Source organism: Microcebus murinus, chromosome 7, assembly GCF_040939455.1.
Source record: "Microcebus murinus isolate Inina chromosome 7, M.murinus_Inina_mat1.0, whole genome shotgun sequence".
Classification (NCBI taxonomy): Eukaryota; Metazoa; Chordata; class Mammalia; order Primates; family Cheirogaleidae; genus Microcebus; species Microcebus murinus.
In genome coordinates, this window is record NC_134110.1 from 4005441 (window position 1) to 4026733 (window position 21293).

Sequence of the window (21293 nt, forward strand, 5' to 3'; positions counted from 1 at the left end):
GCTGGTCTAGAACTCCTGGCCTCAAGTGATCCTCCTGCCTTGACCTCCCAAAGTGTTTGGATTATAGGCATGAACCATGCTTCCTGGCCTCATTTCATTTTTTTTTTTGAAACTAACATCTAAGCAACAGTATGCAAAGTGAAGGCACAAACTCTTTAGTTTTCAACCTTTAGACTAAACATTAAACCAATCTGAGAGGATTAACAGCATCTGCTTAATAATTAATGGTGCATACTGAGGACAAAATGCTTTTCCATGCACAAACACTTCCTGGCAGCACATGTTGTGCAGTCACCTGCCCATGCTGGCTATTTGGAAGTTTGGAGAGGACGATGCACAGAGAGTGCAGCCACCCTCTCTTTGAAATCACTTTTGTTGTCATGTGTCCTTCAAATTACCAAAGCATTACAAGTGCACTGTTAAACATTTAAACGTTGTAGAAATACACAGAATGTAGGAAGTTAATTTCCTATCCAGAGGCCCCTGGGGATGGTGACTACTGAGTTTGTGGCGTTTTCTCCACTTTTTTCCCTGAAAGTATATCATTTTATGTTATTCACTTTCCAACAGGAGATCATGCTACACCAGCATTCTCACAGTTTGATTTTTTCCAGCAGGGATCTATACCCTCTTGGGTGCCCGTCGCCACTTTGGTAAACTAAATGTTTCTCCTGAGCAGGACACCTGTCTCCACGGGCAGCCTGCGTGACCATGAGCTCGGAACTGCCCGCATCAAGCCCCATTGAAAGGCAAGCAGACTGTACCTGCTTCTCTGCCCTACCCTGTTCTAACCCCTTCCCCTGCCCCTTCCATCCCTTCCTCCTTCCTCTCTCCTGCCTCGCTTCCTCTCCTGCTGACCTTTCCTCCCAGCCTTGGTTTGTCTCGGTGCCCAGAGGGAAGCCAGGAGGCACAGCACACCCAGCAGCAGCCATGCTGGTTTCAGAACATTCCCGAGTTTGCAGCTTACAACCTTGACGTCACTGTGGGCCTGATCTCTCCAGCAAGGGTTCACTGGGCTGTGCCTCATGGGATGAACCTTCAGCTCGGAGCCCACAGGTCTCGATTCACTCCTGACTCTCTAGTTAACTTGTTTGCTCATCTGCAAAGCTGTGGGGAGAGTAACAGGACCTGTCAGGATTAAATGAGCGAAAGCTCAGAAGTGCTTGGCAGGGAGCCTGGCACCGTAAGGCTGGCAGGGGTCACTGCTGTCACAGCTCCATCCCGGATCTGTCTTGACACACTTTCCCCCTCCTCCACGTCCAGGTTCTCCCATGCTCCTGCCTTAAAGGAGAGGTGACCAGCAGGGACCCCAGCCCCAATAGCCAAATGCTCTTTGCAGGTAAAATTGGCTGAAAGCCACAGGCAGGGTGGTTGGGAGGCTGCAGAGATCGGCATGGAGACGCTCAGGGACAGACTGGGAGATGGATGATTTCAGGTGTCCTGGCTTTGCCCACCAGTTGTTGGACCTCAGTGCATCACTGGACCGTGTGTGGCCTGTTCCCTAAGGACATAATCTCTGAGGCCTGGCCCACCCCCTGGGGCCAGCGCAGAATGACGGGAGAGCCATGCAAACATACATGTATAATTTCCCTTTCAGTCCAGCAGCACTTAGGAGGGCTCAGCACGCAGAGGCAGCTCCAGCTCGCCCAACCCTGCTCCACTCCTCAGGGGCTGTGACAGTCTCTGGTTTTAGTCCTTCTGCTGGGGGGGATTCTTGGCCAAAGAGTTAAAGAGAATCCCTTTCCTTGCCAGGCCCTGGTACAATAAAGAGGTTGTTGGTGTAAGTGGAGAGGGAGCCATTCAGAACCGTGTGAATGGCTTAGTTCACCGTTGTTTCATGGCTAAGTAGTACTCCCTAGAATACATATATCCCACTTTATTAGTCCACTCATGTATTGATAGGCACCTGGCTTATTTCCACATCTTTGCAATTGTGAATTATGCTGCTATATAAACATTGAGGTGCAGGTGTCTTTTTTATAAAATGTCCTTTTGTCCTATGGGTAAATACTCAGTAGTAGTATTGCTGGATCACATGGTAGGTCTACTTTTAGTACTTTGAGGCATCCACATACTGCTTTCCATAGAGGTTGTACTAGTTTGCAGTCCCACCAGCAGTGTATGAGTGTTACTATCTCTCTTCATCCATGCCAACATTTTTGTTTGGGGTTTTTTTCGTAAAAGCCATTCTCACTGGAGGTAGGTGATAGCTCATTGTGGTTTTGATTTTCATTTCCTTGACAATTAGAGACTTTGAGCATTTTTACATGTTTGTTGGCCATTATTCTGTCTTCTTCTGATAAGCTTCTATTCATGTCTTTTGCCCGCTTTTTTTTTTCTTTTTTCTTTTCTTTCTTTTTTTTTTTTTTTTTTTGAGACAGAGTCTCACTTTGTTGCCCAGGCTATAGTGAGTGCCATGGCGTCAGCCTAGCTCACAGCAACCTCACACTCCTGGGCTCAAGCGATCCTCCTGCCTCAGCCTCCAGAGTAACTGGGACTACAGGCACACACCACCATGCCCGGCTGATTTTTTCTATATATATTAGTTGGCCAATTAATTTCTTTCTATTTATAGTAGAGACGGGGTCTCGCTCTTGCTCAGGCTGGTTTTGAACTCCTGACCTCAAGCAATCCACCCACCTCGGCCTCCCAGAGTGCTAGGATTACAAGTATGAGCCACCACGCCTGGCCTGCCCACTTTTTAATGGGGTTTGACTTTTTCTTGCTTATTTGCTTGTGTTCTTTGTAGATTCCGGTTATCTATCTATACATTTATCAAATGTATAGCAAGCAAATATTTTTTCCCATTGTGTAGGTTGTGTATTCACTCTATGGGTTGTTTCCTCAGCTGTGCAGAAGGTTTTTAATTTGATCAGGCCCCATTTATTTTTGCTATTGCTCTGATTGCCTTTGCACTCTTCTTCATAAGTTCTTTGCCTAGGCTGATATCTATAAGAGTTTTTCCAAAATTTTCATCTAGAATTCTTATAGCTTCATGCCTTAAGTCCGTTATCCACTATGAATTAATTTTTGTGAGTGGTGAGAGGTATGGATCCTGTTTCAGTTTTGTGGCTATCCAATTTTCCCAGCACCATTTATCAAATGGGTATTGTTTTTCCCAGTGTATGTTTTTTTCTGTTTTGTCAAATATCAGATGGCAATATGACAATGGTTTTATAATTGGATTCTCTGTTATGAGCCATTGGTCTATGTCTCTGTTCTTGTGCCAGCCCATACTGTTTTGGTTACCATAGCCTTGTAGTATAGCTTGAACTTTGATAAAGTGATGCTTCTTGATTTGTTCTTTTTACTTAAGGTGGCTTTGGCTATTTAGGCTCTTCTCTGTTTCCATTTGAAGCATAGAATTATTTTTTCTAGATCTGTGAAAAACAACATTGTTATTTTAATGAGGATTGTATTGAATCTATAAATCACTTTGGGTAGTATTGACATTTTAACAATGTTGATTCTGCCAATCCATGAGCATGATATATTTTTTCATTTGTTTACATCCTATTCGATTTCCTTCCTCGGTGTTTCATAGTTCTCTCTGTAGAGGTCTTTCACTTCCTTGGTTAAGCATATTCCTAGGTATTTTATGTTCTTTGTTGCTATTGTGAAAGATATCGAGACTTTGATTTGCTTCTCAGCTTGACTGTTATTGGCCTATATGAATGCTACTGATTTGTGTACATTTATTTTGTAACCTGAGACTTTGCTGAATTTATTTATCAATTCCAGGAGTCTCTTATCAGAATCTTTGGGGTTTTTTAGATATAAGATCGTATCATCAGCTAAGAGTGATAATTTGACCTCTTCTTTCCCCCATTTGGATGCCCTTAATTTCGTCCTCTTTCCTGATTGTCATGGATAGGACTTCCAGCACTATGTTGATAGAAGTGGTGACAGTGGGCAACCTCATCTGGTTCCAGTTCTGAACAGGAATGGTCTCAATTTTTCCCCATTCAGTATGATGTTGGCTGTGGGTTTGTCATATATGGCTTTTATAATTTGAGTTGTGTTCCAACTATGCCTATTTTGTTAAGAGTTCTCATCAGAAAAAGATGCTGAATTTTGTCAAATGTTTTTTCTGCCCCTGAGAGGATCATATGATCTTTGTTTTTCCTTCTATTTATGTGGTGAATCACATTTACAGATTTGCATATGTTGAACCATCTTTATATCTCTGGGATGAATCCCACCAGGTCATGCTAGATTATTTTTTGATGTGAAGCTGAATTTCGTTTGCTAGGATTTTATTGAGATTTTTTGCATCTATACTTATAAAGGATATTGATCTGCAGTTCTCTTTTGTTATTGTGTCCTTTCCTAGATTTGCTATCAAGGTGACATTGGCTTGGTTGAACAACTTGGGGATTTCTTCCTCCTCAATATAATGAAATAATTTCTGCAGTATACGTACTAGATCTTCTTTGTAGGTCTGGTAAAATTCAGCTGTGAAACCATCTGGTCTGGGACTTTTTTTGTTGGAAGATTTTTTATTACTGCTTCAATTTTGTTACTTGATATTGGTCTGTTCAGGAGTTCTGTTTCTTCCTGATTGAGCCTAGGGAGGTTTCCTGTTTCCAAGTATTTGTGCATTTCTTCAACATTTTCAAGTTTATGTGCATACAGATTTTTGTACTATTCACAGATGATATTTTGTATTTCCATGATATCAGTTGTAATATCTACTTTTTCATTTCTGAGTGAGCTTATTAGGGTCCTTTCTTTTCTGTCTATTGGTAATCTAGTGAGAGGCCTGTCAATTTTGCTTATCTTTTCAAAGAACCAACTTTTTGTTTTATGAGCCTTCTGTATAATTATTTTGGAATTGATGTCATTTAGTTCTGCTCTGACCTTGCTTATTTCTTTTCTTTTGCTGGGTTTGGAATTGGTCTGCTCTTCCCCTTCAATTCCTTGAGACAATTCATTAGATTGTTGATTGGGGATCTTTCTGTCTTGGACATAGGTATTTAAGACTATGAATTTTCCTCTTTGGACTGCTTTTACAGTACCCCACAGATTTTGGCGTCTCCTTTGTCATTTAGTTTGAAAGATGTTTTGATTTCCATTTCAATTTCCTCCTTGACCTCATAATGGTTCCACAGTAGGATGTTTAATTTCTATGACTTTGTGCAGAGTTGAGTGTTTCTGTTGGAATTGATTTCTAATTTTATTCCACTATGGTCTGAGAAGATACATGGTATAATTTCTATTTTTTAAAATTTGTTGAGCCATGTTTTATGGCTTCGGATGTGAGCAGTCTTAGAGAATGTTCCATGAGCTGATGAGAAGAACATATATTCAGTAGTTTTGGGGTAGAATGTTCTGTAAATGCCCTTTGGGTCCATTTGTTCTAGAGTGATGTTTAAGTCCACTGTTTCTTTGTTTTTTTCCTGTTTGGAAGATCTGTCCCAGTCTGTCAGTGTGGTGTTGAAGTCCCCAGCTATTACAATGCTGCTGTTCATCATTTTGTTTAGATCAAGTAGGATTTGCTTTTGGTACCAGTGTTAGGTACATAGATTAGGATTATTATATTTTAGGATTATTATATCTTAGGATATACTTAGGATTATTATATCTTTTTATTTAATTGTTCCCTTCACCATTATATAATGACCATCTTTGTCTTTCTTTACTTTTGTTGATTAGAATTCTATGTTATCAGATATGAGAATGGCTACACTGGCTTTTGTTCAGTTTCCATTTGCATGGAATATCATTTTCCATCCCTTCATCTTGAGTCTGAATGGGTCCTATGGGTTAGATGCATTTCCTGGAGATAGCAGATACTTGCCTTGTACTTTTTTTATCCATTCAGCCACCCTATGTCTCTTCAGTGGGGAGTTTAAGCCATTCACATTTATTAAAAGAATGGATAAATGGGGCGGAATTCTGTTCATCGTGTTGCATAAAACTGTATTGCTTTGTTTTACCTCTTGAATCTTTATGAATCTGGGCTTTGACTTGTAGCTTTTAGATGGTTTTACACTGGTGCGTGTCTACTGTGCTGATCAATGTATAATGCAGATCTGAGGATCTTCTGTAGGGCAGGTCTGGTCTTGACAAATTCCCTCAGTGTTTGCTTGTCTGAGGTCTTTATTTCTCCGTCATATAAGAAACTTAGTTTTTTAGGATACAGAATTCTAGGCTGTCCATTATTCTATTTGAGAAGACTGAGAATGGTGCCCTAGTCCCTTCTGGCTTGTAAGGTCTCAGTTGAGAAGTCTGCAGTTAGGCTGACGGGTTTTCCTTTGTAAGTTACCTGGTGCTTTTGCCTCACACTTTGTAGGAGTTCCCTTTTGTGTTAACTTTGGGCAGTCTGATGACTCTATCTCATGGTGATCACCTCTTCGCAATGAATCTCCCAGAAGTCTTTTGTGCCTTTAGTACCTAAATGTCCAGATTTCTCCCAAGACCTGGGAAATTTCCTCCAGTATTCCCTTAGTTTTTCCAGCTCTTGTTCATTTTCTTTTTTTCACCCTCAGGGATGTCTATAATTCTTATGGTAGGCCTGGTTACATAATCCCATATTTCTTGTAGGCTTTGTTCATGCCTCTTAATTCTCCATTATTTCTCTTTGACTGACTTGTTTAATTCAAAGGTGTCTTCCTGCTCTGAGATTCTTTTTTCTATCTGATCTAGCCTACTCTTAAGCCTTTCCACTGTGTTGTATATACACCTTTGAATGAATTTTTCATTTCCAAAAGGTCTGCTTGATTTTTTAAAATAATTTGATTTCTTTAGTGAGTTTTTCATTCATATCCTGCATTGTTTTTATTGTTTCTTTATGTTGGGTTTCTATTTTATCTTGGATTTCATTGAGCTTCTTTACAATCTATATTCAAAATTCTTCTTTTTTTTTTTTTCTGTTTTGTTTATTTGTTTGTTCATTGAGACAGAGTCTCATTCTGTTGCCCAGGCTTGAGTGCCATAGCATAGGCCTAGCTCACAGCAACTTTAAACTCCGTGGTTCAAGCAATCCTCCTGCCTCAGCCTCCCAAGTAGCTGGAACTACAGGTGCACGCCACCAGGTTCTGCTATTTTTTTCTATTTTTAGCAGAAACACTCACTCTTTTTCAGGCTGCATATTCCAAATTCTTTATCAGCCATTTCAATATTCTCATTTTAATTGGTTTTCATTGGTATGGAATTATTGGGGTTTTTTTTCTTTTTTGTGGGTGTCCTTTCACTTAGAATTTTCATGGATCTGGATATCTTTTACAGATTCTTTCTCATCTAGAGGAGCTTTGGGTTCTTATTTTTGGATTTTCTTTTGATTAGCTAATGGCATGCCCCATTTAATCTTTGAAACTGTGGGTGGTGCTTATGGGTGGGACTCAATTACACCCTGTATGATTGAGTTAGTAAATGCTGTAAAGTGCATGCAAATTGACCTCCCTTTCAGTAGGTGGTGCTTGCCAAAAAGGAACAAACCACAATGTTGTTTTTGGGTCCTCTGACAGACTCTGGTTCCTGCAGAGAAGCACTTGATTGCCCCAGGGTGGGACCTTGGACCTGAGGTGAGTCCTTATTCTCAGCCACAGCAGAGGCGGGAAGGGGCATGGGGGACTTGGTTGTGTGAGCCTGGCCGTAGGCTCCACCAAAGCTGGCAAGGGATCTCTCTCAACAGGGATTGAAGGTTTCCTCGCAGCTTCTAGGCAAAGCCTCCAGGAAGGAGTTACAGTGGTCTCACCCAATCACAGATCTCCCATTCTTTCCCCCAAGCACTACGAATGAGACCTGGGGGTATGGGATCTGGCCTATCACCTGTCACTGGGTCCCCAAAGATCAATCCCTGATCATGCCAAGGAGACACACTCTGGTCCCAAGTTGCCAACAGGTGCCCAAGCAGGTTCAATGTCCCTCCACCTCCAGGAGTGTCCAGCACTGATGGAGTCACTGGGAAAGTGGCACCAGGGAAGGCCCATGGAAGGGAGCTCACAGTGCGAGCACCCCTCAGTCCACTGCAGGACCCCTAGAGGAAAGGCCTGAACCCGTTCTCTATGGAAGCCTCGACACAGTGGCTCTATTTTCTCGCTCTTGGCAGCCACAGTTGGGGAGGGGAAGGGGAGGAAAAGAGTCTGGAAAGGTTTGAGCCCCACCCTCTGTGGAAGGCTGGCCTAGCAGATGCACCAACAGAGAGGAAAAGCAGTTCCTGCGAGCCCTGGCTCAATCATTTCTCAGGAGCCACAGGCAGGGCAGGGGAAGGAAAGGAAAAGAGACTGAGAGCAGGAAAGCTACCGCTCTGGACGTCTGTGTCCCTCTCTCCTGAAGGCAGCCCACCCAGAACGTCCAGACTCTGGGTTTATGCAGATCCCCTGGAACCCACCAGTCCCCTTTGGTTCCTGCCATGTCAGCGGCAGTTGGCAAAGGTTTGTGTGGGAATTAGCAAGACGAAAACTAAGGGGCAGAGGCCCCGGCAGGACAAAGTGCATGGTGGGTGGAGAAGCAACATGGTGCCTGCCACCTCAGCTTGGGTCTCTGGTGACAGGAGGGACCCCAAGTGCTAGCTGCCCTGTGCTTCATCGGCAAGAAGCTCCCAGTTCAGGGGCAGCAGCAGTGTTTGCACTTGTGAGGGTAGAAGAGCCCTCGAGCAGCTCGGGAGCCCACTGCCTGCCAGAGATGAGGGCAAGGAAGAAAGAAGCCACCTACCTTCTCGCTGCCCTGCAAGGCTCACGGGCTTGATCTCTGCCGGGATCCTGCTCCTTCCTGTTCTGCTCCTAATTCTGGGGGTCAGAAGTCTAATATCAAGGTGTCTGTCAGTGGGGTTGTTTTCTTATGTCTCTCCCAAGCTTGTAGATAGCTGTCTTATCTTCTCCTTTTACAAAGGAAATTCTTTCCCTCAGGGACAATGTCTAGTGGGGAAAAAAAAAAAGAAATTAAAAAAAAAAAGGAAATTCTTTGAATCATAAGTGTTTTTGCAAGGTCTGCAATTGGAACCATTCCAACTACTGTGTCAACAGTCTTCTCTCAAGAATCTCCTTTCTGAAAGGTACTCAGCAAGTGTCTCCTCATATTTCAAGCCCTGTGTCATCTCATGAACACAACTCTGAACCCAATTTTTCTATTTTTTTGTAGAGACAGGGTCTCGCTCTTGCTCAGGCTGGTCTCGAACTCCTGGCCTCAAGCAATCTTCCCTCCCGGGCCTCTTAGCTCTTCATATAGTGAGAGACTGGGATACTTCCTTTTCAGTTTGATCCACATTGAGATGTTCTACAAACCAAGGTAAGTCTTCATCCTGCTGGGTTCAAGGATGATGTCCCTAGTTTTTACAGTGTTTAGACCAAAGGCTGTATCGTCCTTCCAAGATGCACAATTCCCCTCCAGTCATCGGCAGGGGCCAAGGGGACTCTTAATTTGGGTCTCTGTTGCCTTGTTGTCCAAGAGCCTCATGTTGAGTCATAGTTGATAAGCTGGTTAATTATACAGGGAAAAATAATTCCTTGACTGTTCCATCTTCTCCCACTCTCAGAGAAGTGGTGTGATGTGGCTCCCACTGAGCCTCAGAGCAAAGCCAGATATTTTTACAGAACTGTCATGAAGAGGACTTAGGCCCACTGAAAGCAGCCAGTAAAACGAATCCACCAAAGACCAGCAGCGTCCTTACAGAAGGTGCTGACATGTAGGGCAACACGAATGAAATACAATCATTAGGAAGAACAAAAACAGACACTTCTGAGTGTCACATCTAACTCTCAGACATTGAAACCTTCCAGGTCCATTTCATGTCTCTCCACCCAGGTGGAATTCCACTCACAATATCATGAATCAAAGGCCCGATGGCCACATCTCTTCTTCTACTCTGACGAGTACCAACTGTTCTTCCTGTACGGACCTGCCAGTTATATACTATGACTCATTTGGAAACACTCCTTTCCATTCTACTAACCCTAAATTATGAAACAAGTTTCATTATTTCAGATGAGATCGGGCGCATTCAGGGGGGTTTGGCCGTGGACACAGGAATCATTAGTTCAGAGGTTGTGTCCAGTCCCCTCGGTTGCATGACACTGGGGGTTTGAAGGAGAACCTGACCTGCCACAGAAGCTGAGTATTGGCCAGCTCTCGGGTCAGAAGCCTCAACTGCTACAGGTCCTGTTGGCTCCCAACCGTCCTCCTTTCTCTGGCCGGTGCCGATTCCCACAGGGATGAGAGCCAGGAAGATGGCATTCAAGGGTTTGCACAGAGATCTTTCTTGGCCACCCCTCCTTCAGAAAATGGAGGCAGATGAGGGCTCCCGGCTTGAGGGGAAGAGCAGGGTGTGAGGGGCCTGACATGGGCCCTGCAGTTCCAGGAGACGGTAACAACAGTGGTGCCAGCTGGCACACCTGAGAGGTTGGCAGGTGCCAGGCTCTGAGATAAGAGCTTTATCTGCACTCTCCCAATTAGCCCTCATGATCCCCCTGGGAGGGAGGCACCGGCCACCATTTCTCCAGCCTGTCCTCTGTGGAGCTGTGTGATAAGAGGAGCCAGCAGCACAAAGGAGCAACTCTTGCAAAGTACAGTCCAAGGGACACCCAGGGGTCACCGTGCTGTGTGCTGGTATTTGTGAGATCAGCACTGGCACTTGTCACCTACCCCACGTCACCATCTCACCTGCTGCTTGGCAGGCAGGATGGATTCTGGGCCCATACTTGGACTCTACTGCTGTGAGTTGTGTCCTCGGGTCAGACTCCATGTAATCAGGGACACAGTGTCTCTGAAGGACTTGCTGGGTCACCCCCAGTGCAAATCTCCAAGAGCTATTGACTGACCAAGAATCCAACTGCTCCCAGAACATACATTGGCCCTGATAGAAAAACAGAGCCCCAGTGAAATTTCTGTCAGTGAGCGTCTACACAGCAGTAGGCCTCATGGGTCTGAGGCAGAGTCCTTGGCTGGAGATGGGGTTTCTTGCCACAGTGATGTGTTATGGGAACGTTCTTGGCTGAGGTGGAGTCAGGAGGCAGAACAGAATGAGGGTGAGAAGCAAGAGTGTGGTCCCAGTTGGAGCTTGGCTGTGCTCTCATCCCACAGGAACACTCTGGAGCACACACTCTCCCAAAGGGTGAGTTCACCCTGAGGGGAGGCGAGGCAAGGCCAGCCTTTTGTGCCCAGTGCCAGTCATGAGCCAAGGACAGTGCTGCGGCCCAGGGGAGGCGGCTTCCACTAGGCCAGGGCAGTGCTCCAGGGAAGGGGCTGCTGTGGGCTGGCACGCACCGACTCACAGCACCTGGGGAGGGGCGCCCTCGGGCACCTGTGCGCCCAGTACAGGTAAGAACCTATTGCTCCTGTCGGCACCTCTTGCCCCAGGCTTCTGGAAGCTGGACGAGGCTCCTGTGGGTTACCGTGGGCACGGGCCCGTGACAAGGCAGAGTCTCTTCCCCACAGGCATGCGACCTGCCTCAGGGGGTCCTCAGGGAGGACCCTGGCTTTGCCCACAGCCTTGTTCCAATGAGAATCTTGATCAGCGGTTGGTGGAACCAGAGAGGTTTAGTGTGAAAGCAGGGTACTCAATTTGGTCATAACTGTCAGCTGGCTGAATCCACGGGGACATGTTCCATCCTGGGCCTGGGTGCATTACTCCAATCATTAAAAAGCCAGTGGCCAGAGCAGTTGGCGAGACCATTGCTCAGCCAGGAAATCCACATAGTCACGTCCTGTTGTCACTCTTCCATCCAGGTGTGTGTCTCCAGCTCCCGCGTGAGAGCCCTTCATCCTCACGTGTGCCGTGTTCCCTGAGGCTGGGGGGCTGGGACCCCTCGGTGCCCTTTGGAGATAAGAAGAAAGAGCCATCTCCGGACCCCATCAGTTCTGAAATCGGAGGACAGTGCCTCATAGGAAGTGAGTGTCCAAGGCCACCTCCTGTCCAGAGGTAGCTCCAGCCTTAAACCAGGAGCCTCTTGAAGATGGACACTCCTGTCTGGCTGAATTTCACCACCCTCATATCTGCCATTGTCACTTAACAACCCAGCTCAAATTTGCCTGGCTTGAGTGGTACCTGAGCCACTCTGGCACTTCCTGAAGCAGGAGTTGGTTGCAGTCCCTCTGTTGGCCTTCCTGTTTCAAGAGAGTTCCAAATAAGTAACCGGCAAAGGAAGCTGAAAGGAAGCTAAGCTAACTGGACAGTCTCGGGGAGATAAGGCCCGGAAAGCCAGAGACCAGCCCCGTCCCCCCAGAGCCCTGCCTGGGTATCTCAGTTCAGAGAGGTCAAGCACCAAGCTCAAGTTCACACGGCTGGTAAAGCAGGGTTTGAACTGAGGTTTGTCAGACTTATTCTAAGCTTACCAAACCTCCTGATAATTTGGCTTCCCTTGAACTCATTCCTTCAGAAGGGAAGAATTGATTTGTTGGGTAAACACAAGGTTCCAGTCTACTGGATGGTGAAATTTCTCATTGAAAATTTCCAAGGTTTTTGTGTGTAAATTCAATTTTCTTGTAAATTATTCTTTTTTTTTTTTTGAGACAGAGTCTCACTCTGTCACCCAGGCTAGAGGGCCGTGGCATCAGCCTAGCTCACAGCAACCTCAAACTCCTGGGCTTAAGTGATCCTCCTGCCTCAGCCTCCCGAGTAGCTGGGACTACAGGCATGAGCCACCACACCTGTCTAATTTTTTTAAATATATTTTTAGTTGGCCAATTAATTTATTTCTATTTTAGTAGAGACGGGGCCTCGCTCTTGCTCAGGCTGGTCTTGAACTCCTGACCTTGAGTGATCCTCCTGCCTCAGCCTCCCAGAGTGCTAGGATTACAGGCGTGAGCCACCGCGCCCGGCCTATTTTCTTGTAAATTTAATGAGGCTGAGGCAGCCTCCACAAGTCTGATCAGCTCAGGCGCAGGCACTGACAGCATCAAGTTAAAAACTGAGACCCATACCCTGTGGCCTGGGGTCGATTTACTAACTTAGCACCTCTTACCTAGGCATCTGGGCGCCCAGCCTGCCGGCCTCTCTGTGGCGAGACCCCTGTTCTCAGAGCCACCTTTCAAGTTTCCGGGGGCTGTCCCTGGGTGCAGAACGAGCTGGGACTCTCACTTTATATCCTGTACTAACCATTTTCCTCCTAAACTTATCCCCTCTGCTCTTTGTTTTTGTGGAGTTTTTTGGTGGGAGGGGACAGAAATCACTCCTCCTCTGTCCCACAGTACCCCTGATGCTCCTGGCTCAGGGACACACATGACCCAAGCTAGGCCGATCTGATTCTCTTTCTTGAGTAGAGACACAAAGTGGCCAAGGGCAGCTGGGCTGCGTCAGCGCCTGTGTGCACACAGGGCGCCGGTCAGCAAGTTCCTCAGGCGAAGTCCTCAGAGCCGCCCGGTTGCCATCTTCCCCAGGCTTGTGCCTCAGTTCGCCCCCAGCTCGGTGGCCTGCACTGGCATCCTTCCCAGAACTCTTTTTGTTCTTAAGTTATAGCCAATGTCCAGTGCCTGCCGTCAGAGAACTGTAACCAACGCAGACATATGTACTACGGAAGATGTTAAAAGGCCTGGACAGACTCCCCCTGGCCCAGGAAATGAAGGTTTTGGGAATTTGTTTTGTAGGTGAGACGGGGAAGGGTGGTGAAACTCCTGCCCATATCCAGGGAAGGGAAAGTAGTGGCCTTTGTACATCACCAGATACCTTCTAAAGCTAGCGGGTGATAATCGAGGTCCTCTTACCACAGGGCGTGGGATGACACTGGGGACCTTTCTATTAACTGCGTAGAAATCCCCTTCCTGCTTGCTGTAGCCATTGAGTGTGTCTATTAATAAAAACAAATCCGGAGACTGATTCTGCAAAATTGCCAAATTCGCCGGCAGTTGAGTTCATAACCTCACCCAGTCTCAGAACGGGGTGGAATTCTGTCAACTGGACTAGTGATATCTGGGAGTCGTCAGAGGACATGACAAGCCTGAACACAATCCTTCAGGAGGATTTTCTCCTGACCTCCATTGCCAAGGAAGTGCGTTTCTCTCCCCTCCTGCCCCGCACTACGCGGCTGCTGTGCCCGTGACGGAGCCCACACTCCGCACGGCCGGAGGACGAGGCAGGCTCCGACCAGGAAAGAGAAGAGCTACATCCAGAAGAAACCACATGAACTAGTGACTCTACTGTCAAAAAATAGAGGGGACATTTATGGAAACTTTTTAACCCCTCTGGTACGGCACTCACGGCCACGAAACCTCGCCCACAGCCGCACTCACAGCCCGCACGATAGCGTGCGCTGCGCACTGACGACGAGTCCGTTTTGCTCTTGTGTGAGGAGGAAAGCTTGAAAGCACTGACAGCTTGTTTTGCTTTACAGGCAGCTTTACTTGTAACGTAAATCAGAATAGGTAACATATACATATATGTTTTCACCATGTTATTTTTAAATGTTCACAATTTTATTTTGATAAATGAAAAATTAGAAAAGTCCTATCACGGCTGTCAGCTACAGTCGCTGTGCGCGTTCATCTGTGGCTGTCGACTATAGTTGACACTGGTACTGAAGTGGTTAAAGGCTGTTTGACCAAGATGAGCAGAACAATATTTTGACTCAGGTTGTCTTTATTGATATGTGCACATACCAGAGATTCTACGTTCTATGGAGAAACTCAAACAGCCAGATACAGTTCTTGCCATTATAGGGGGGCTGGGATAGTACATATGTGGGCCCATGCTAAATTATATCAAAATACTCCAAATCCAAGAAAGGCATGAATTCAAAGATTTCAGCAGACAAAAATGCTTTATTGGGTCGCTGGCATGGATCCAGCCCATTCACCCACTCAGTCCTCCTGCAGGACCCAGAGGATGGGCTCCCTTCTCGCCATGAGAAAAGTCCAGGAGGCTCTGCTGCTCTTCCTCTCCAGGCCTGGATCGCTGGCTGGAAGAGCTGCTGTGAAAATGAGCCCCTGACCTCAGCGGCAGAGATAGGCAGGGGAACAAAGTAGGGTGCTCACCACGATGGACGTGGTGGTTAATCAGTCACGGGGTCCCAGGAGTGGACAAGGCCAGGCATCCCGCAGGCACTGCCTAGTAATCCCTGTAACTAACGACTTCCAGCTGGGCAAACAGGTCTGTCTCAAGGTGCCAAGGTAAAGTGAAGATCTCTCACTTGGCTTCCAGACCTTAAATGGAGAGGAAGTCAAATATCTTTTTGAAGGAAAACCTTATTGTAACACTCCAATGCGTGTTGTGAAACTTCCTTGCAGCCTTCCCCAGAAGGATCTGTGTCCACTTATCTGGGAACCACAGAAAGGATAGGAAGTCAGTAGTTTCCCTGCGTGCCTTGGCAAAATGTACTTGAATCAGAGACAGAGATAAATCACAAAAGTGCAAGGATCTGCCCCCTCAATAAAGTTCTAGGGGTTAGCCGGGCGCGGTGGCTCACACCTAGCACTCTGGGAGGCCAAGGCGGGCGGATTGCTCAAGGTCAGGAGTTCGAAACCAGCCTGAGCAACAGCGAGACCCTGTCTCTACTACAAATAGAAAGAAATCAATTGGCCAACTAATATATATATAGAAAAATTAGCTGAGCATGGTGGCGCATGCCTGTAGTCCCAGCTACTTGGGAGGCTGAGGCAGTAGGATTGCTTGAGCCCAGGAGTTTGAGGTTGCTGTGAGCTAGGCTGACAACACGGCACTCACTCTAGCCTGGGCAACAAAGTGAGACTCTGTCTCTAAATAAATAAAGTTCTAGGGGTTGAGAGGCCTGCTTGAGGTCAGAATATTTCCTTTATATAATGTAAGACAAATTACTTCAAGTAATTTGTAGCCCTTTGCCACTAAGGTCTAATTCTAGGCAATATATGTCACTTTGGGGCATCTTTCTCCAATCCATTACTGACTAAGTGGCTTAGCAGCCTGCCGCTGGGGGTTGGGCCCAGAGCAAGTGAAGTGTCTGCAGCTGGGAAAGCCTTTCGTGCAACTGCTTCTGCACCAGGCCCCAAGACCCGGCAGAGTCACTGGTACTTGAGGTATGTGTCTGTCTGTGGCATCCCGGAGAGCCACACAGAGCCTGTGGCAGAGCACAGTGGTAGATGGAGCTTGGGGTAAGTCCTAATAAGAAAAATATGGCAGAGGAACCCAGGGTTTGGAACCAATTAATGCTCTGGCCAATAAGCAGCTGTTATCCCTTTAAGAAAGGCCCCTCTGGCGCGGTGGCTCACGCCTATAACCCTAGTACTGGGAGGCCAAGGTGGCACAATTGCTTGAGCTCAGGAGTTCAAGGCCAGCATGAGCAAGAGTGAGACCCCGTCTCTACTAAAAATAGAAAAATTAGCTGGTGTCATAGTGTGCACCTGTAGTCCCAGCTACCTGGGAGGCTGAAGCAGTATTGCTTGAGCCCAGGAGTTTGAGGTTGCTGTGAGCTAGGCTGACGCCACTGCACTCAACCCAGGATGACAGAGGCTCTGGCTCCCCACTGGGCTCTGGGAGAGCCTAAATGCTTGGCTGTAGCACACTCGGTGGCCACACTGCCCCTCAGGATGCGGGGTTATCTGATTCACCTAGCCCTAAAGCCGGGCACGGCCAGCAGCACCACATCATGAGGTGGACATTGTCGCTCCAGGCTGAGGCTCTGGAGGCACAAGTCAGTCGCGTGTGGGCCACATGCTCACTGTCGCGCCACTGCCTCCCGCCGTACTGCTGAGCATCCCTCGGTCCACACCTGCGGCCCTGAGAGAGAGCGGTCGTTTGTCTTGACCATCTGGGGCCCTTGTTCTGGATTTGGATTTATTTTCCATACCCATCATTCCTCTGCCACTCTCAGTATCCCTGTAATTATGAAATGCCATGAATATCACTGTGGTATCCTCACATATGACATTCAACCAAAGAACGTGCTTTATGGCAAAAGCAAAGCGATGGGTGGATGCGGAGGGCATTCCCTCATCTCGTCAGGACTCCCACTATCCGGAAGCAGCTGGCTTGACAGCACAGATTTCATGGTTTGTTGAAAACTCTCTGTGGCACCAGAAACAGGGTCTTGTGAGCCTGGTTCAGGCCTGCAGGAGGTGGCATAAGCTCTGAGCTGGCAACCAGCACATGGTGGTGCTGCTTCTGCTGCAGGGCTGGGAAGCAGCGTGGAGACAGACGTGCTTCGCTACATCTCCATGCTTCCCTCATACCTGAGCTCTGGGACCAGGCTAGTGTAGAGGTTTTAGTCCCCAAGGAGGAGACACATCCTCAAAGACATAGTAAGGATTCAATGGAATTGGAAGCAAGGCAGCCACCTAGCTATTTCAGGCTCCTTACATCTCTGGGTGACAGATAACAGGAGGTCATGGGCGGAGCTAGGATGATGAACGCTACTGGGGCAGGGCAAAGATGGACGTGGCAGGTTCCGGGAGAGCTTCCTGGCGCTGCCGCATCCAACAGTTAATGCCTGTCACACAGGCAGGACTGCCAAGGAGCTGGACTTCAGAACTGAAGATCTGGGTCACTCCAACAGGCCAAAAATTCATAACCATATACACTAGTTCTCATGGCCAGCTATAGACATGGACAGTAGACTTCACGCATACTTCCTTTCTTGCCAGGTTATATAGTTTTGGTTGACTATGGTTAACTTTACCAGTTAATCCACAGGGTACAGAATTTCACAATGGGATTGTGCTAAAACTAAAAGGAGAATATTATCACTAGTGACACTGGGCTTTGGAGAACAGTAGCCCTGTCATTACCCCTGGACTTAGTAGTTGGATATGACCTTGAATTCCCTAAGCAGAGAGGAATTTGGTTTTGGTTGTATACGGGAGAGTCATGACACATCAGGTGGGGATAGTGTGTGTGTGTGTCAGGCAGTGTCTGGGTTTCGCCTACTAAACCCTTTCTGTCCTTCCACTTTCCACCATTCTTCTGGGAAGAGCACCCATCCTTTGGGAAACTGCCTCTCCCCCACTCTGTGAGGCCTTGAGCTCCAGCCCAGACTCTCCGACCTGGAACTTGAATCCTGAGTGCAGGTGTCCTCAAACTATGGCCCACGGGCCACCTGCTGGTTTGTGTTTTTTTTCCTGTTTATTTTTATACTTCAAAATAAATTACGTGCAGTGTGCACAGGAATTCGTTCATAGTTTTTTTAAAACTATAGTCCGGCCCTCCAACCGTCTGAGGAACAGTGAACTGGCCCCGTTTAAAAAGTTTGAGGACCCCTGCCTGAGCGGAAGGAGACCCACAACGGCAGGCGGGTGTTGACGAGCTGACCGCAGCAGCTCCTGGGAGGCAGGTCCCCGAGCTGTCCTGGCGCCCACCCTTCTCGTGGCTAATTGTTCAGCTATGCTTTTGGCTCTGCGAACCAGCCGAACATCCTTCCCATGCACCCTTTTCCTTGCTTAGGTTGGTCCAAGTTCATTTCTGTTGCTCAAACCCCAAGAATCCTAACGGATCAACAGTTGTCTCCTAAGACTGCCTGGTATAGCTTTGCCTCCCAGCAGCTGCGAGCCCAGGGTCTAGCAAGAGCAGGTGCTCAGCTTCTGTCTGCTGAGTGAGTGGGTGAATGAAAGAATGAACGAACAATACTCCAATTCTCAGTTCACCAAAGTAATCTGGTTATGCAGGCTGGGAGAGTTGGGGTCACACTGAGGCAAGAGGAGAAAGTGAGGGGTCACCTGAGCACAAGAGGAGGTAGACAAGTCAGAAATGTCAAAACGGAGGGAGATGTCAGGCAGGGGAAGGCCCCCACGGGGAGTGAGGGGTGGGGCTGGGAACGAGAAGAGGCAGGAAACAGCGCGGCTGGGAGCAGGTGCTGCCGGTCTCCTGGGACGGTCTTGGGCAGGGAGGCAACCGGAGGCGCAGAGCATTTCTGCACAGGCCCCGTCCCGCTCTTCCTTCCTGGGTTCCTTCCTTTGTGTTCTTCTTCCAAGCGAAGGAGCAATTCCAAAGGCATAGGCCCCTGAGGGCACAAGCCATCAGCTCAGTTGGACAAGAAGCACAGACTGTCTAGCTGTGGCCACAGAAGGCTGAGACTGAACTTGCGTCCAGGAGCCAAAACATAGATTCATTCTCCCAGCAAGCCCAGGGATACAGGGCGCCCTCAGAAAGCCTGGCTGGGGGGAGGGCGCCCTGACTCCGTGTGCTCTACCCACACCAGCGAGGGCAAGCGGGATGCACAGGTGCTGCCGTCACTGCATTCCAAGGGCAGCCGGCTAGCCCAGACCTACCCCACCCCAGGCCTCAAGGAGGGTGCTCAGGAGGAAGCCAGGGTGCTGGAGCCAGCACAGAAATTCCTTGGGAGCCCAACACAAGGGCCAGTTGGAGCCCCAGGTCAAGAGCTAACAATGGTTGGGGGCAGAGGTCCTAATTTCCAGACCCAGAGACGCCCCTCCACCCAAGTGCATGGAGAGACTGCGTCCTTCCCTGCACACACCGTGTACTCCCCCGTGGAGAGGGTCCCAGCCCTCCACCCCTGGTTGTGCGGTTCCCTGTGACCCCACCCCTTTCAGCATGGAGCACAGGGTTGCTCAAAGTCAACCCCTCCCTCTGGCTACAGCTGCTGACACAGCCCTCAAGCCAGCTCTCACCCCATGAGCACAGAGCCTGGGAGGAGTGGGGAAGGGCGAGCTGGGGTGGAGGGAGGCGCCCGAGGGTTTCCTCACCTGGGCATTGGTGGGCAGGGTGTGGGGTCAGGGCAAGGGAGCCCCCAGGCGAAGGGACAAGCGAAGAGTGGGTGCAGGGCAGGCGGCAGGCTGGCACTGGGCTCACAGCCGGGATGTGCGGTGGGTGTGAGGAGCAGGGCAGTGAGTGATGGGGAAGGAAGAGCATGAACACGCATCATCAAAGGCCACTGCACAAGGATACGACAGGCTCTGGAAGGGCCCTGAGCCCCATCTGGGCTCAGCGGCAGGTTAGTGGCAGGATAGGCTGGGATGCATGAGCCAGAGGAGGTGGAAAGAGAAGACACCCTGAGAGTCACCAGGGCAGACCCGGCACAGGAGGTGTGGAGCCCCGAGGACAGGGAGACCAGGGCCAGGCAAGGGCACACGGGCACAACACTTGCTGCAGGATCTGTCTGGGGCGAGGCCGGGCCACAGAACGCATGCAGAGGACGCAGGAGAGCCTCCAACAGTGGCGAGTGTAAACTTCAAGGAGGGCCTAGGCCGCCAGGCACTTGGAGGTGGGGCCCGCTCGAGGCCTGGGAGCCCGGGGTGATGACGGCGCCAGAAGAGGCTGGTGGGCTGAGTGCCGGGCACCAACGCCGTCGGTGAGGAGCTGATCGAGGGGCTGCTCAGAGAGGTCCCCAAGTGGTGCCTCCTTAGCACGCCTTCTCTGGTTAGTTCTGTGTTAGGAAAGTCTCCATCCGGTTCAAGCTGCTTCTTGGTTGGTCTGCTGCTGGGTGGAGGCCCCCAGCCTCCTGTCCGGGCTACCGCATGCCCTGGGCCTTGGAGCCCACCTCTTGGCTGGGAGGCTGTCCCAACAACTGGACGGCGACTGCCTCTGTGGCCTGAGGGGTGGCCTTGGAGCTTGGGGCACTCTTCCGGGTGCCCTGGGGACTAGGGAGGCCTTTCTTGTGAGGCTGAGGGCTCAGCTGGGGGCCCTTCCTGCCAGCAGATGGACTCTTGGAACCTTTGGCCTTGGCTTGGGGGTGGGCAGCCTCCGGGCCCTTGAGGGCTTGGAGCCCCAGCATCTCGCAGTAGGCGCTGCACTGGTGCGCGGCGGCGAACTGGTCCAGCAGCGCGGGGAAGCAGCTCTCCTTGAGGCCTTGGTATCTGCAGCCAGACAGGAACTGACGCTCGCCCCCACCCACAGCGGAGTCCCTCGGGGGGCTGCTTTGGGATGGCTACCGTCAGGGTGCCATGCCCAGGGTACATCCTGCCCTACCCGAGGGTGATGGGGAGTCTCCCCTGGGTGACAAACCCTGAATTTTACAGCTGTGGTGTCATTATGGTCTGACATGTAGAATTCACATGTGGGACATACTGGTGTGAGCATTGTTTGCCCTTTTAACACGAGCCGGGGCAGCCTCGGGCCAGCACGGTAAGCACAGGGCCCCGCTCCTCTGCGTGCCTCGAGCACTCCCGAGGGCCGGGGAGGCAGCAGAGCACGGCGAGGACCCTGTGTGCGGGCATCGGCAACAGCGGCCGGTCCAGACCTGGGATCGGTGGCCCCTAGGATGCTCCCACGTGGCCATGGTGTGACTGGGACTATTTGGCACCAGGCCCAGCTCCTCAGGGATGGAGAAGCAAAAGGACTTGGGACATTTTCCACCCTAAGAAGACTCTCCCAGGGCGTTCTGTCCCACGAGCCACTCACCCTCGTAGTTTGGTAGCAATCTGCACGTCAGTCATCTTCCAGTCAGCCCCTGGGAGGAGAGAGAGGTAAGGGCTGGCCCTACACTCGCGCGTCCCCA

At 49.1% G+C, this 21293-nt stretch overlaps 2 protein-coding genes across 2 annotated transcripts in view; both read right to left on the minus strand.

Annotated features, from left to right (window-relative positions):
• Positions 1-8764, minus strand: part of LOC105870581 (sodium/nucleoside cotransporter 1-like) — a 49674-nt gene extending 40910 nt beyond the window's left edge. The window contains exon 1 of the mRNA XM_076004719.1: positions 8659-8764. The gene's annotated coding sequence lies outside the window, so the exon portion shown is untranslated. The remainder of the gene's footprint in view (positions 1-8658) is intronic.
• Positions 8765-18471: 9707 nt separating this feature from the next.
• Positions 18472-21293, minus strand: part of ALPK3 (alpha kinase 3) — a 53632-nt gene continuing 50810 nt past the window's right edge. The window contains exons 13-14 of the mRNA XM_020289116.2: positions 21197-21245; positions 18472-20652 (exon numbers count right to left, since the gene is read on the minus strand). Coding sequence (XP_020144705.2) covers positions 20307-20652; positions 21197-21245 — 395 coding nt within the window. The 3' untranslated portion in view covers positions 18472-20306. The remainder of the gene's footprint in view (positions 20653-21196; positions 21246-21293) is intronic.